The following is a 15603-nucleotide window of genomic DNA, read 5'->3' on the forward strand; positions in this document are numbered from 1 at the left end:
CCTGGGTGTGGAGATGTTCTATGCCCCAAAGAGATGGTGCTCACAAAAGATTCTGAGAATGTCCCCCTCCTACCTCAAGTTCCAATGCTCTCATCCTGGCAGCCCCAGTCTGCCACCAATAATGTCTGTCAACCAGGTAGAATAGCTAGATGTCCTGTTGACTTCCCACAGCATTGCCCTTTTGACAATGTGCCATCCACTTGCTCCATGACTTGTATTCAGAGGCACCAGTGCAGCAAGGGACCCAGCCACATGGAAGCAGCAACTACACGTGCAATGGCAATGTGTGAATCAGCCCTGCGCATCCGAGAGTTTCAAGATTTCCTCCTTCCAAACCCCCAGAATTCATACAGCTGGATTATCCTCTCTGCTCCACCCTCCTTCCCATGGCAGCTGAAAAGAAATAGGAGAATCCCACTTCTAAACTGGGGTGAAGAACCTGCGCCCCTCCAGATGTCGTTGGTTTCAAACTCCCAGCAGCCCCAGCCAGCGTGGCCAATAGGAGGGATGGGAGCTGTAGCCCAACATCTGGAGGGGCCGATTCTAAACCTTTATATAGCACCAATGGTGCATGAGGTCCTAAACCAGCCTCCCCCAAAGTAGTGCCCTCCAGATGTTCTGGACTGCAACTCCCATCACCCCTGACCATTGGTCATGATTGGGGCTGATTGGATTTTTTAATCCAAACCAAATGGAGGGCACCAGGTTGCAGAAGGCTGTATTACACTATAACCACCCATGTCCATGTCCAGGCCCCGAGCTCTAGCCAGCTCATCCCAAGGTGGCTAGGAGTTCCCTTCCAGCCCATATTGGAGCTTCTGATATGGTCTTTATATGCAAAGCTCATAATACACTCAGTTGAAAGTGAGAGCCAGAGGAGAAGCGTTGCGAGGAATGTTGCCTCCTGTTGGGCTCCACAGAGATTTGGAGCTCAGGCTGGTTCTTGACCCATGAGGGCTCTTTCCCCCTCCCCACATATTCTTCGTGGCAAAGCTGGCTCAGAACTGGAGCTGCCAGTAATCTTTTAGTTCCAGAACCTTTGATCTCACCCTGGGAACTTCACAGTCTATTTTAAGAGCTTCTCTTTCCTTTGCTCCTGCTATAAACAGCTGGTAAAAATCAGCATCTTAGATATACAAAAGTCTTTTAATACAAGAGTTGGATCTTATGCAACTGCATATCTGATGCACTACAAACTGACTGGAAAGCTCCTTATTCATTGTCTTTTTTTGTCTTTATTTTTCCTGCATTATTACCTACCCTGAACATTATTACCTACCCTACCCCGTTGAGATGGGGAAGTGGTAGGAAAACTCTAAATCAGGCATGGGGAACCTCCAGGCCATGGGCCGGATACAGCCTGTGGGAGCTCCCCATCTGGCCCACCAGCCTTTTTCTCAGGCCCCGCCCCCTCTCCCAACAGGGAACAGCTCGTGTCTGTAGTCAGTAGATGATCAGAGATGAGAGCTTTTCCATGCTACACAATGAACAACGGAGGCCTTGTCACTGTCAAGCAGGGGAAAGCACTTATCTCTGATCAGCTCGTGATAAAGAGGTGTTCCCTGCAGGTGAGAGAGGGTGAGGGCTAGGGAGGAAGCTGCTGAGTGATTCTGTTCTGATTACTTCTGAGGCTTCTCCTGCAGAGTCTTGCTCTGCTTAATTGTGAGGAGACATATAGAGGCTTGGTATTCAGGATGCTATTTGGAAGTGCTGATGAGTGATTCAGTTTGGTTACTTCTGACGAGACATGCAGAAGCCTTGTCCTGCTTACTTGATTAGGCTTAAAGCTGGTAATAACATTTGCCCTGACCCACTTTGATTTTGGCCTCGCCCACAGGTGGAATGCAGCCCCCAGGTCTTTTCCCAGATTGAATTTGGCCCTTGAGCTGAAAAAGGTCCTCAACCCCACTCTAAATAGAGGGCCATCCTAGTTTGAGGACTGGCTGGATTTGTAAGGAGATGTGCCAAATACTCTCCTATTACAGGGTGGGTATGTTCTCCTCCTCCCTTCAAAACAAACTGAACACAGATGTACACACACACGCACTGCCCGCGCTCTTACCAGTGGTTTCTTGCTTTCCATTCCCATCCTCCTCAGTGCCAACGATGCTAATCTTTTTCACAGAGTGGAAGGTGGTCGCTGTGGTCACCGGGCCAGCATGGACCGGGAACGTGGTCTCCACCACCTCATTGCTGTGATATGTGGTGTACAGCGGCATCTTTGCTTCCTCGGATCCTGAATCTTTGCTTGCCAAAGCTCTGAGGCTGGCATAGGGCTCCTTGTTCTCCAGGGTTTGGGCCCTCTGTGGCCTGTGATCCACCCCTGTGGCCATGCTGGCTGCGATCTCTGGTTCCCTTTCTACTTGGACAACCTTCACTGTATCTACCCGGATAGGGGCATCTGGGTGCCCATGGGGGCCCCCGTTACCCCACTGCTCTGAACCTTCTTCCCCCACTCCCCATTCTGTCAGGCCACCATCTGCTGCGGACGTTCCTTTGTCCTCCTGCTCCCTGCCCTGACCCTCCAGTTTCTGGTGGGCAGCCTGGAGTTCTTGGAGTGCCCTTTTCAGCTGCGTCTCTAGTACAGCAATCTTGGTGGACAAGGCCTGAATAGCTTGGTGTTGCCGCTCCTCCTCTGGGGAAGGCAACCCCAACTCCTCCTCCCTAACTGCCACCCCTACATCACACCTCCCCACCTCCCCACTCAACTCTCCATCTTCACCTGACATACCCACACCCACTGATCTCACTTGCTTCTTGTCCGGCCTACCCCCTGTGTCAAGCCTCGTGCTGCTTTCCTCTGCATTTCCACCTGCCCCCTCCTCAGGGATGTCTATGTAGAGCTCCCCCCTGGATTTTCCCTTGCCAAACCCCCCCGGATGCCCCAAGAACTTCTGGCTTTTGAGCTGGACACTAAGCTGCCGCTTCTCCTCCTGCAACACCGAGATCTTCACCTGAAGCACTGGGATCATCTTGACCTGCTCTTCCAATTGGCGCAACTTCTTCAAGGCCACAGCCATCTGCTCCCGGACATGCTGGAGGTGCCCTGGGGTTGGTGAGACTGGGGTGGACAACCCAGAACCAACTGGCGTGAACTGTCCGGGAGCGCCTTGCTGTGAGCCATTGTAAGATGTCTGACGGGAGAGGCACTGGCTTCCCACCAAGGAGCTGGTCGAGCCAGATACGCTGCTATGGAGGCTTCCGAGGCCCGTTGCCCTGGGCCTTTCCCCATCTCCCGAGTCTGCCTGATCTTCTAGCTTTTTTCTGGCATCCAGCAACGTCTTCTCCACGCGGGCATTGAAGTTGCTAGGCGTGGTGTTGCTGTACTGTGGGTAGAAGCTGCGTCCACAATAAGAATAGGAGGAATGGCGACTGTCCATGCTGGCATTGGAGCAAAGGGATTCAGTGGAGGTCCACCATGAGCCAGTGTAGCCATAGCCCCGTGGTAATGAGCTGTAGCGTGGTCGGCGGTGGACTGGAATGCGCTTAATGGTGTGGCCCTTCTCAATGTCGTCCACATACTTGAGAAAGTCCAGGTCCAGGCGGTAGCCATAGGGGGTCTCCACTGAATAGGGCAAGTCTTGCTCCTTCCCATGGAAGGCTGTAGCAGAGGTGGGATTGGTCTTCCCTGTGGAGCACAGAGGAAAAGAGATCAGCTTAAAACATTCCTTGTTTGTCTGGTTGAATGCTCTTATGAATGGAGTGTCCATCTCGAACACACAGCAAGACTGGAGTCATCATATCCCAGCTTAATTATCATGTTTTCCAGAACATGGCAACCCAAGATCTCAAACTGTGTGGATGTATTCACAGGACCAGTCCCATTTGTCCCCAGTCCTTTGTGTGGACAATTTTAACTTTGAAGCAATCAGAGTTTATGTTCATTCCATGACATCACAGCAGCTTTCCCAGTAGCACGGGGGACTAATTCAACTGAGTGAAGCAGAACTCCTACAGCCAGCAACTGGGGAGATTATGAAGACTGCACCCCTGTATTTTCCCCAATGAGTTCCTGAACTTGGGCATCTGGCTGACAACTGTTAGAGGGAGCATGTAGGCAGATCTTGGTCTGATGCAGCAAGGCAACTTTTCCTACATTTTGTAGACACTGTGCTACATCACTAAGGCTTTCCTCATATGGAGCTTTTATTCTGCAATTGAGATTGCTCCTTCACGGAAGTTTGCAGGCTCTTTATATGACGCCGTGAACCTCCGAGGCGTCTCCTGCACTAAATGCGCTTTGTTCCATTTTTAAATAGATCGCAGATAATGAGCTATCAAATTACCCCATTGTGTTCCACTTGAGTTCCCTCCGTGAAAAGAGGAAAAGCGGCAAGAAGAGGAGCAAGATCAATGAAAGATAATGGAAGACTCAGATATGGGGAGAAGGAGGGAGGAAGGGGGTGGGGGGAAAGGAAGCACGTGAAAAAGGGAGTCATTGTGATCCTACATTTAAAATGGAAGCAGAAATCCAGCAGGATTTTAGGCTGGTGTAGAGATGCCCTAAATCTCACCTGGGTTTTACAAGCATCAGGCAAAAAAGTGATATTTATACAATGCCCCTGGAATCTAGTCCAGGAGTCTCATCCTGCCTCATCCTGCTTCTTATCAAAGTCTGAATCGCATTCCATCTCCCTACCAAATCCAAGAAATGAGCCTCAAGAACTGTCTAAGGCTGATGTGTGGCAGCATGACCCAAGACAGCGGAGCTGGTGCCAGCACTGGAGGGCTGGCTTCTAGCACAACCAGCATGCCTAGGGTGCGTCAAGATGAGACATTTATGGTGCCATTGCCCAGCCTGATCCACAGAATTTTATGGGGGGGGGGGTCCAGACATCATCATCTTCCACTCATAACCCTCCTGTATTTCTCCACCATTTCTACAGTCTTTTTTCTTACCATGGAAAATCTGTTAAAGAACAAACGACAGACTTGCTGCACAATGCCTTCGAGTGGTTAGTGCTAGGAGCCCTCTGTCTGGAAGCACCTCTGGTGCCCCAGTGTGTTCTTATCTGTCCAAAAGCAGTGTTCACACACCCACCTGGGAAAGCAGTCTCCATGTGCAGAACCTGAGCCATTCTTTAATCCTGGTTCAAGTTCAATGGGCAGAGAAGCCTTCTCAGAACCCAGAGAGAACCCACACAGCCTGCAAAGAGAAGCACAGATGTTGGTCAAATCTACACGTGCTTAAGACAGCCGGTCCAGGACAAGGGGCCGCCAGTCTGCTTGCTGCATCAAATGTTCTTGGGAATGGCTACTGAGCAAGTTTTGACAGTATTACAGAAGCTAGGCAGTTGCCACGTGGCCCAGTTAATCAGTTCCTATAGCACTTTTTGTGCCAAACATTTTTCAGTACCAAACATTTAATCAGTGCCCATTTTGTGCTTAAAACAGACCTTACAATGAAACAACTGATCTCTGATGCACAGGTCAGGGCCCAAAACCAACAGCAAAACACAACACCAATAAATGGGAATACAGTCGGAAAGAACAGAAGAAAATCGTGTTGTAAAGATGCTAATGCTGCAGTGTGGATTAAACAGAAGTGAAATAAAGAGCAGTATATACCAGTTGTTGTCTTGGAGCTGCAGAAATTAATATTTTGTAAAACATATTATCACATGGAAACCCCCCCCACCGACTGATATTCAAAATAGCAGCTGGCATGCAGCATGCCTCATTGGGGGTTAAATAACCCACAATAGGCTGTTGTGTTGTGTGAACCAGCTCATTGCCTCTTAGGTATTAGATTTTGTTTATTCGGTCAGTCGCTTCCGACTCTTCGTGACTTCATGGACCAGCCCACGCCAGAGTTTCCTATCGGCCGTCGCCACCCCCAGCTCCCCCAAGGTCGAGTCCGTCACCTCCAGAATATCATCCATCCATCTTGCCCTTGGTCGGCCCCTCTTCCTTTTGCCTTCCACTTTCCCTAGCATCAGCATCTTCTCCAGGGTATCCTGTCTTCTCATTATGTGGCCAAAGTACTTCAGTTTTGCCTGTAATATCATTCCCTCAAGTGAGCAGTCTGGCTTGATTTCCTGGAGTATGGACTGGTTTAATCTTCTTGCAGTCCAAGGCACTCTGAGAATTTTCCTCCAGCACCACAGTTCAAAAGCATCTATCTTCCTTCGCTCAGCCTTCCCTATGGTCCAGCTCTTGCAGCCATAGGTTACTACGGGGATAGGTATTAGATGCCACCTGGCAAAAAGTTTTTTTTTAAGAACTCTCCATATATTTATGGAAGAAGATGTAAAGGATGGTGATATCCACACAGAAGGCCACATGTTCAGGTCAGGGGCCTCACCCAACTTCTCTTCCAAACAGATACTGTACCAAGATTGTTATTCGCTTCTATAAGCAACTTTAGGGGCAACTGGCAGCTGAGGGGTGGGTGGGATTTTCAGCGGGAAAACAGCACAGGGAGGAGGGGGTAAACCCTTCTCCCACACAGCACAGTCTGGATCTGGATTAGAGGCTCCCACAGTTGTTGGTACTGATTAAAGAAAGCAAAGGAAAACCCCAATCACAGGATTCAAAGGCATGTTTAGTGTCAGATGTAGCTTGACCATCAGCCATGGATTGCGGAGCATTAGGCAAGCCATTTTACTGCCTGAGGTGAAGGACAAGATAATGCCCTCCCATTTCACATACAGAAGCAAAGTAGATGGGCAATCACATCTTATTTCAACACTGAGGATGGGACAGTGTCCACCACCACACCTGAGGGGAAGCAGGCTAGCTTAGGAGGCACAGGACAAGACACGGGACACGCATAGCTTTGTCCTCTAACAGAGGGGATTGGCTGCCCCCACCCCACCCTCACAGCAGCATCCAACTACCTCACTCTGCCTAGTGTATTACAGGGCCGCCATTAAAATGTCACATTTAGGATTTCCAAGATAATGTATGTGAAACACTTTGAAAACATAGGAAAAAAATCCAACATACATACATACATATTTATAAAGTGGGCAAATACTACATATTGATGGGAAGGAGGGCAGAGACGCATGAGAGCTGTAGAGGTGTGAAAACAGAGGGCTGTGAGAATCACAACAGCGCAAGGAGCCCAAGGAATTGGACAAGAGGAGCAGGACGACGGCTGAATGGTAGTTAATTGTTTTCCACTGACCAGCCAAATCTTGGTCTGCATCTTTCTAGTCTTCTTACATTTGTGGGAAAACCATTCCGAAGCCATGAAAATTCCTCGTCTCCTTATCCATTTTCTCATTTCTGATCTCACATTCTCTGGCTGCAAAGCACAGCTACAGGGAAGGCGGTGGGGAGAGGACACTTCCTGTGCTCTCTCCCCTCCGTCCCATTTCCAAAATCCCCCAGCCCAGCCTCAGCGCTCGGTCAGCAGATAGTCTTGTGCTTTCTCCAGCTTCTTCTCCTGCCAAAGCCTCAACACACCAGACAGTCCTGCTGCCTTGGCCTCTTCCCGCCACCCCACTCCCTCAGAAACTCCAGCCAAGGCCTGGCAGAGAGCAACAATGCAGGAGCCTTTCCAGCCAGAATTCCTGTGTCAAAGAGGAGTGCCGCAAAATGAGTATGAAGAGTTGAGGCCTGGAGCGGGAGGCGCCGTGACTCCAACTGCAGGCATCTGGCCAGTGGTGAATCTCTAAGAAAGGAGGGAGGTGCTGGGCCTCAAGCCTGCCTTGCACGTCACACTCTCTGGGCCCAGAAACCCTAACCCCTCGTATGGAAAGGAAATGTACTCTGTACATGCTTAAAATCTCTTCATAGTAACCTACTTTGCATTCTTTAGGGCTGTCCTGGCACAGGCTGCTTTTGAGGCTAAACCCTGGGGAGCTTCAGAACTAATTTCAATTTGCCTTCCCCAACCTGGCAATATGTCAGATTACAATTCCCATCATCCCCAGCAATCATGGTCAGGGATGCTGGGAGTTGTAGCTCGACACAGCTGTAGAGCACCAGGTTGGGGAAGGCTGACTTAACAAGGTATGGTGACTGCCTTCGATTGCTTTTTAAAAGGATGACACAATTTAACGGAGGAAAGGTCTATCAACAGCTTTTAGCCATGTTAGCTAAACAGAACTGTCATGTTCTGAATACCAGATGCTGCTAGGGCCAAACCACAGGGAAAGTCTATTACATTGTGCGCTCCCAAAAGAATCCGTACAGCTCAGATACCTCCTCAATCCATTTCCCTTCCATTAGTTTCCCTCCCTTCCAGTTCCTCCCAAAGTCCATCCCCTCCAAATATTCATTCCCTGCAATTAATTGCCCCCTCTGTTCTCCCTGAAAGAAAAACCTCCTTCCAGCCCCCTCAGTCTGCACCAGCTCTGCTTCAACCCTTCCACCCCAATCCCCATTTCCTTACTCAGTTGCCAGAGAGAGCATTTCCCCTTCAGTCTTCCCCTGTGCAATCTTCCAGCATGAAGAAGAAAAGTGTGGAATTCAAAATAGACAGCAACCACCCACTGCTCGCTTGCACACCATGCCTCGGCTCAGACACCTGCCTCCATGGTGACTGGTGCTAGTCTAGGGGCAGGCAGGCAACTAATCCAGCAAGCCCATTTTGTGCTCCTGTTCAAGGTCACTGGTACCAGTCCCAGCTCAAAGCCTTAAAAAAAATTCTGTAACAACAACAATTGCCAGTTGCACACATACACATCTTTAAGATTTGTTTTGGTTTGGGGCCTTTTTCCAGAACAGCAGGTGTCAGCATGCTTTATGACAGAGATGGGAAACCTCCAGCCTGTGGACCAAAACCAGGCCAATGGGCCTTCCCATTCAGCTCGCAAAGGCCTCAGTCAAGGCCCCTCCCTCTCCCCAAAGCTCTGTCTCCTCAGAGGTGGGAGAGCAGCGCCCGACTAGGAGTGTGCCTAGAGGCTGTGGATCAATCAGCTTCGCTCCCCCTTGCCTGTCCCTGACTGGAGAAGGTGAGGGGGGAATGAAGCTGGTTCCTGACTGAGTGCCCGCCTCGAGGGGCTGCTCCTAAAGTCCCTGAGCTTCACCCACTCCTCACCTTTATGTACTGAATCTCAGTCAGTGTGCATGATAATTATGAGAAAGGAACAGGTTGCTCAGGCAAAGCAGCCAAGCCACGTGGATACAGAGGGTAGCAAACAAAGCCCACCATCAGTGGATCCGGTGGATCTACAGTTGGCTACAGAATTGGACTCAAAGAGTGCTTCTCAATGGGACCTTCTCAAACTGGGGAGAGGTGAGAAGTGGGGTACCGCAGGGCTCAGTCCTGGGCCTAGTGCTCTTCAACATTTTTATGAATGACTTGGAGGAGGAGGTGCAGGGAATGCTGATCAAATTTGCAGATGACACAAAATTGGGAGGGATAGCTAATACTTTGGAAGACAGAAACAAAATTCAAAGTGATCTGGATAGACTGGAGCGCTGGGCAGAAAACAACAGAATGACATTTAATAGGGATAAATGCCAAGTTCTGCACCTAGGAAAAAGAAACCAAATGCACAGTTACAAGATGGGGGATACGTGGCTCAACCACACTACAAGCGAGAAGGATCTTGGAATTGTTGTCGATCACAAGCTGAATATGAGCCAACAATGTGATGTGGCTGCAAAAAAGGCAAATGCTATTTTGGGCTGCATTCATAGAAGCATAGCTTCCAAATCCCGGGAAGTACTAGTTCCCCTCTACTCAGCACTGGTTAGGCCTCATCTGGAGTACTGTGTCCAGTTCTGGGCACCACACTTTAAGAAGGATGCAGACAAACTGGAGAGGGTTCAGAGAAGGGCAACAAAGATGATCAGGGGACTGGAAACAAAGCCCTATGAAGAGAGACTGAAAGAACTGGGCATGTTTAGCCTTGAGAAGAGAAGACTGAGGGGAGATATGATAGCACTCTTCAAGTACTTGAAAGGTTGTCACAGAGAAGAAGGCCAGGATCTCTTCTTGATCATCCCAGAGTGCAGGACATGGAATAATGGGCTCAAGTTACAGGAAGCCAGATTCCGGCTGAACATCAGGAAAAATTTCCTGACTGTAAGAGCAATACGACAATGGAACCAATTACCTGGGGAGGTGGTGGGCTCTCCCACACTGGAGGCCTTCAAGACGAGGCTGGACAGCCATTTGTCAGGGATGCTCTGACTTGGATTCCTGCATTGAGCATGGGGTTGGACTCGATGGCCTTGTAGGCCCCTTCCAGCCCTACTATTCTATGATTCTATGACAGTTTTCTTCTTGACCCCAAATATGGCGAGCGCAAAGCAATCTACAGACTACTCACCATCCTCTCCTTAATCATCTAGAGGAAAGTGGCTTTCTTCCCCCTTCCACAGCTCCAAGGCCTTGGGAGCCATTTTTTCTACATGAGGTTGGGCCCAAATTCAGCGACTAATAATCCCCATAAAAAAACCAAGAGTTTTCATTCCATTTCCTGATTCTTTGCACTTCACCTGGGCACACGAATGGGCAAGACTTTGCTGCTTTAAAGAGCGAAAGAGTAACCACTTTACATTTTATTAAACAAATTCAGTGGCCACTAGGGTTAAGAGTGACTATTAGCCACAATGACTATATGGATCCTCCATCTTCAAAGGTAGTATGCCACTGAATACCAGTTGCTGAGGAGGAATAGGGATGGACAAATCTGCAAATGTTAGTTTCTCATTGTTTCAATTGTTCGTTCACTCCATCCCATTTCCTCATCGGTCTGTGGCTTAAAAAAACTTCTGAATGGAAATTCATAGGCATTTTCATGGGTATATCTCCTAAAATATGCATTTTTGTACACTTTTTTGCTGAATATATGCATTTTTTGCAAGCACGTTTCTACATGAATACACACATTGTTGTGCGCACTCTCCCCTAATATACACATTTTGTACACATTTTGTTTGGAGAATTACAAGGCAAAAGTCTAAGAAGTTCAAAGATTGGAGGATAACTGTGTTCTGCTTTGCATTTTGATTCAGGAAATACAAATTCATACGTTCATATCAAAATGCGAAGTGAACAAAGTTTTCCCCCATCCCTAGGGAGCAACAACCGAAAAAGTTCCTGCCTCCATGCCCTGTTTGTGTGCTTCCCAGAGGCATCTGGCAGAAAACGGAAACTGTGGAAAACAGGATGCTGGACTAGATGGACCTTTGGTCTGGTCCAGCTGGACTCTTCTTATGTTCTGTATTTATTTTATGACAGTGTAGATATGTTGCCCACATCACTGGCATCTACTCCAGAGCAAAAAAATAAACAGAATAAAATTCTGAACATTAGCTGGCATTTGTCTCCACATTCTCTCACAGTTATGCCACAGCCACTCCTGGTAGATGCTTAGTTTTCCTCTAAGTACTGGTGAAAGACAGCCATGCACCTGCTTCGAAGCTACAGCTAAGTGTGCTTAGTTTATTTACTTCAGCAACATTGCCAGGGCTGGAGGCAGCCAAAGTGGACCTCAAATAGTCATCAAAATGTACTATTATTATTAATTACATTTCTATACTGCCCCATAGCCAAAGCTCTCTGGGCGGTTTACAAACATAAATAAAATAAATGATTGATGGAGCACTATATGGTGTAACCCAGGGTTCAACCTACCAGTTCAAAATGGTATATTTTGAGAGGAGGCTGCACTTCGAATCCAGTTCTGACAGACGTGAGAGGCTGTTCTATGCAAAAAAGCCAGTGCTGACTTTTAGACATACTGCCATGGACTGAGGCCGTTGCATGAGTGCCAGCATGCACAGAACTTGGCATGTATCAGATTTTTCACTAGACTGCAGCTGCTGTTTTTAACTCCCATGCTCAAACCTACCTCAGCACACAGCTGGAAATTAGCACATGCTGATTAAATAAAAGAGAAAAGAAGCTGCCCATGGTGTGAGGTGGTTGTGTAAATGGGCCCAATGTTTTGATTCAACAGCTTTCCTTGGTAAGCAGCAGCTGGTTCATTTCATTCACATGGTGTGAAAAGTCTGCAGCACAAATCCAATACTGAGACACAGAGAGAAGCCAGGTCCCACACATCTTTATGTTGGGAAGTGGAGGGAGGGGAAGAGTAGACTATGTTGTGGTGGGGCTCCAAGTCTCAAGGTCTTACTTGCAAGAACTCCCATTGACCTATCACTGCTGGGATAATGACGGCATCCCTTTGAACTAAAAGCACCTGTGATTCATGCCTTATTTTGGTTTTGGGGGCTGGTAGAAATGCTCCGAGACTCTCCGGGAGGGGGCGAGGGGGCTGTGAGAAACAGATTTGGGATGCCGCCAGCTGTTATGTCAGAGCCACGCCTTTAGGTCTATGCCAGCAAGGTGCCTGGCCAGATGTGAAGATTTGCACCTGGGAAATCTTTTGACAACCCTCTGTACCTCACCTCAAATCTGCAGGGCCACACTCCCCACTTTCCTCCCCGCCCCCCCAGCCACAGATCCTTCCACTTCTTGGCTGCCAGGAGCCCAGTGTGTGGAATGTGAGCCAGGCAAAGAGGCGGTGTGAGATGGGCAGAGAGAAGTATGGCATACAACCAAGAGAGCTCACAACGACTGGAACCACAACAGACCCTGCCTGAAGGAGCCCTTTAGACTTGGTTTGGAGTGCAGGACTTCCTGGAGCGAAAAGGGAAAAGAAGCAAGCAGGAGGCAAATGAGCAAAGCAAATAGAGTCTGAAGGCTGAGAATTAGGAAGAAGAAAGGCATGTGCTGCCTGCTTAGTTGTGTTACCACATATTGGCAAGCGAAGAGAGTTCACAGCGCCAATGGTTGAGTGAATCCGAGCTTAGATGACCTGGTTTATCACCTGTCATGGTTAAAAAAAGAAAAGATAGCCCATCCTAGAGAACATTTACTTCCTACTTGCCACAGAACAGCAAAACCTTTATTAGGACAAATCAAAATGTCGCAAAGTTGTGAGCAAGCTTTCAAGTTCTGCAGAACTCTTCATTGGGCTGGGAACTCTTCTTTGCTGAACAAAGCCAGGAGACAGTTGAAAAATCTGAGCGTGATACTGTTGCCCCAGGGTCTACAATTTATACCAGTCTTAAAGATGTTATTCAGGAGAGTTATGCATACTTAATTAGATTAGTTTCACCAACCGCCAGACAGACTACAAGATGTACCCAGGCTACTGGGACAACGTAGCAAAAATGGTAATACATAACATCTAGTAATAATGACTGCTTTCTTGGTTTCCTTATATCAACGTTGGCCAGGTTCTGAGGATCAGGTAGATAACAAAACAAATTACTTTGGAAGATAAAATACAAATAACAAGTGGATCTCAGGGGTGTGTGTAGCTGTTTAGATGTGGAGTGGCAGATACATGCTGTAAATAAGTGTGTGTGTGTGTGTGTGTGTGTGTGTGTGTATGGCAAGGACAGATGCTGATGTGCTAATTTCCTCTGGTGGGGGTGCTGTCTCATGTGACTGGGCTCAATGCCTTTGAAGGAAGACTCTTGAAATTCACCTTCTCTCAAAAGACAAAAAAGCTTTGAATTTGCCCTGCAGACATAACAAAAGAGGACGCAAAGAAAAAGATGCTAATGTGTCTGAGCCCCTGAGCCTCTTTTTAGAAACTCATCTTTGGAAGAAGAAAATACAATAGTGGAGTCTCCAAGGCTCTCTGAGAAAAGGATCCAGGAATACTGGTTTCTATCCATCCTTCTGTGATTGCTAGTCTTCCACGACCTTTCCAGACACAGAGGAGATTCAGTCACAACTCTCAGCTTTGCCAATAACTCCTCTGCAGGGTCTGGGACTTTACGCATACAGTGAACAAATCTCACTCCCTTGACTGCAGCAGCAGGGCAGGGAAAGAATTTGGGCCTGGTGGCATGTTTAGCCCATTATTATTATATCAGCAAAGCATCTCTAGCCCAGGGAAAAGGGTGCTGCTTCCCACACAGGCCAGGAGAGGCATGAAGTTTTTCCAGAGCTGTAGCCAGGCAGACCTGCAACTCCCAGCAAAATTCCATGTGGTTTGGTCACATACACACATGCCAGGGCTCTGGAAAGTCTGAGGCATGCAGGCGAGCGAGCAAGTGACACTGAGTCATGGTTACAGATTTCATGCTTCTAAACCATGCTACATCAGATCAACAAGCATACAACCTCATGCAATAGGCTTCAGTTTGAGATGTCTGCATGAAGGAAACAAGCCTGCAGAGGTGGCTGGGAGGAAGGACATGCACATCATATGGTAGGTAGGGAGACAAGGCCTGCATATGCTGCTTGGCAGGGTTCCAGAAGACAAAAGCAAGGCAGCTTAATAAAAAGAGGTTGGTTCCGAGGCAGGATCGTGTGTGTGTGTGTGTGTGTGTGTGTGAGAGAGAGAGAGAGAGACAGACAGACAGACAGACAGACAGACACACAGACAGACAGACAGAGACTATCATAAATTCGAGTGAAGGTGAGAACAATGTTGTCCCCCAAAGCAGAACTTGGGTGTAGGGCACAGTGTCCAGCCAGAAAGACTCTCTACCTCATAAAAAAATAAGTGCTTATCTTCTATCGCCACAAAAGCCAGGCAACTGACAGCCTCCACAGGCTCATCCGTCAGGACTCAGCCCTTAAAGGTTTCCGGGCCAAGGCTCAGCCTTGGAATACGTGGAAGAGTGCCTCTGAGCACACACAGAACACATCCCCTAATTACTGAGTAATCCCGCTAACCCCAGTCAATCTTGCACATATGACAAGTTATCTCAAGATAAGCTCCTTAACAAAGCTTCCCTCTCCAATTTGTTTCCATGCTCAAGAAGTATTAAGAAAAAGTCTCTTCTGTGTGAGCTCAATGCATGAGAAGTGGTCAAATAAACAACTAAATGGTTATCTTGAATATCCAGAGCTATGAAGAGTTCAGAAAGCAGTATAAGCCACCTGGACAAACAGAATACGCCAAATGGTTTTGGGTGGGCCTGGAAAATGTGGCAGTCAGAGATATCAGAGGAGACCTTGCAAATGAGCACACAACAAAAGTGCACTCATAAATCCGCATTCATGTAGGAATTTACTTTTTTAGGACTCCCACCTTTTTTAGGACTCATGAGCATATTTGAAAATTTGAGAAACTGCTGTGGGCACCATCACAAAATGCTTGGTGGATGTGGCTAGTCACATAATGGCTGCTGTGGGAGCCTGGCTAGTCAAGAGGTGGGGGGGGAGAAATAGTGAGATTATAGGCTGGGAGGGAGGGGGAAATGGAAAGAGTTGTTTCCTGGCCCACCCAGTCTTCTTCCACCTACACATCCTCACTATTTCTCTACCCCAAGCCCTTTCCTCACTGTTTCTTTCCCTTCTCCATCCCCAGCCTTCTTTCTCTCCCAACCTCTTTACCTCGCTGTTTCTCTCCCCTCCTAGCTTCCAGCCGCCCTCTTTCTCTCCCCTCTACCCCTTTGCCTTGCTTTCTTTTCCTGTCTGCTGAACAGCTGATCAGTTGCAGGTTTAGCAACAGGAAGGAGAACCTGTTGCCCTAATGTTTTTCAATTTTTTTATTAAAACCTTTTGAGGGGGAAGGGGGCAGGGAATGGAGAGCTTTGCAGGCGTCGTTGACGGTCCCTGCGGGTACCACATTGGAGACCCCTGCTCTAGCCTTTTTCTTCCCAATCCAGTTCAGTGACAGGCTGTAGGGAATGTGGATTCAAATTAATGGCCCATCTCCCTCTGAT

The 15603-nt window shown here is 48.0% G+C and overlaps 1 protein-coding gene across 4 annotated transcripts in view; it reads right to left on the minus strand.

Annotated features, from left to right (window-relative positions):
- The window catches only part of KANK2 (KN motif and ankyrin repeat domains 2), a 99096-nt gene that overhangs the window by 11645 nt on the left and 71848 nt on the right, over nucleotides 1-15603 (minus strand). For all 4 annotated transcript variants that reach the window (XM_084835636.1, XM_084835635.1, XM_084835638.1 and 1 more), the window contains exons 2-3: nucleotides 5042-5146; nucleotides 2063-3628 (exon numbers count right to left, since the gene is read on the minus strand). In XM_084835636.1, coding sequence (XP_084691762.1) covers nucleotides 2063-3628; nucleotides 5042-5078 — 1603 coding nt within the window. In that variant the 5' untranslated portion in view covers nucleotides 5079-5146. The remainder of the gene's footprint in view (nucleotides 1-2062; nucleotides 3629-5041; nucleotides 5147-15603) is intronic.

Source organism: Heloderma suspectum, chromosome 2 (assembly GCF_057233095.1).
Source record: "Heloderma suspectum isolate Gila_16-S chromosome 2, 16-S_ref, whole genome shotgun sequence".
Lineage (NCBI taxonomy): Eukaryota > Metazoa > Chordata > Lepidosauria > Squamata > Helodermatidae > Heloderma > Heloderma suspectum.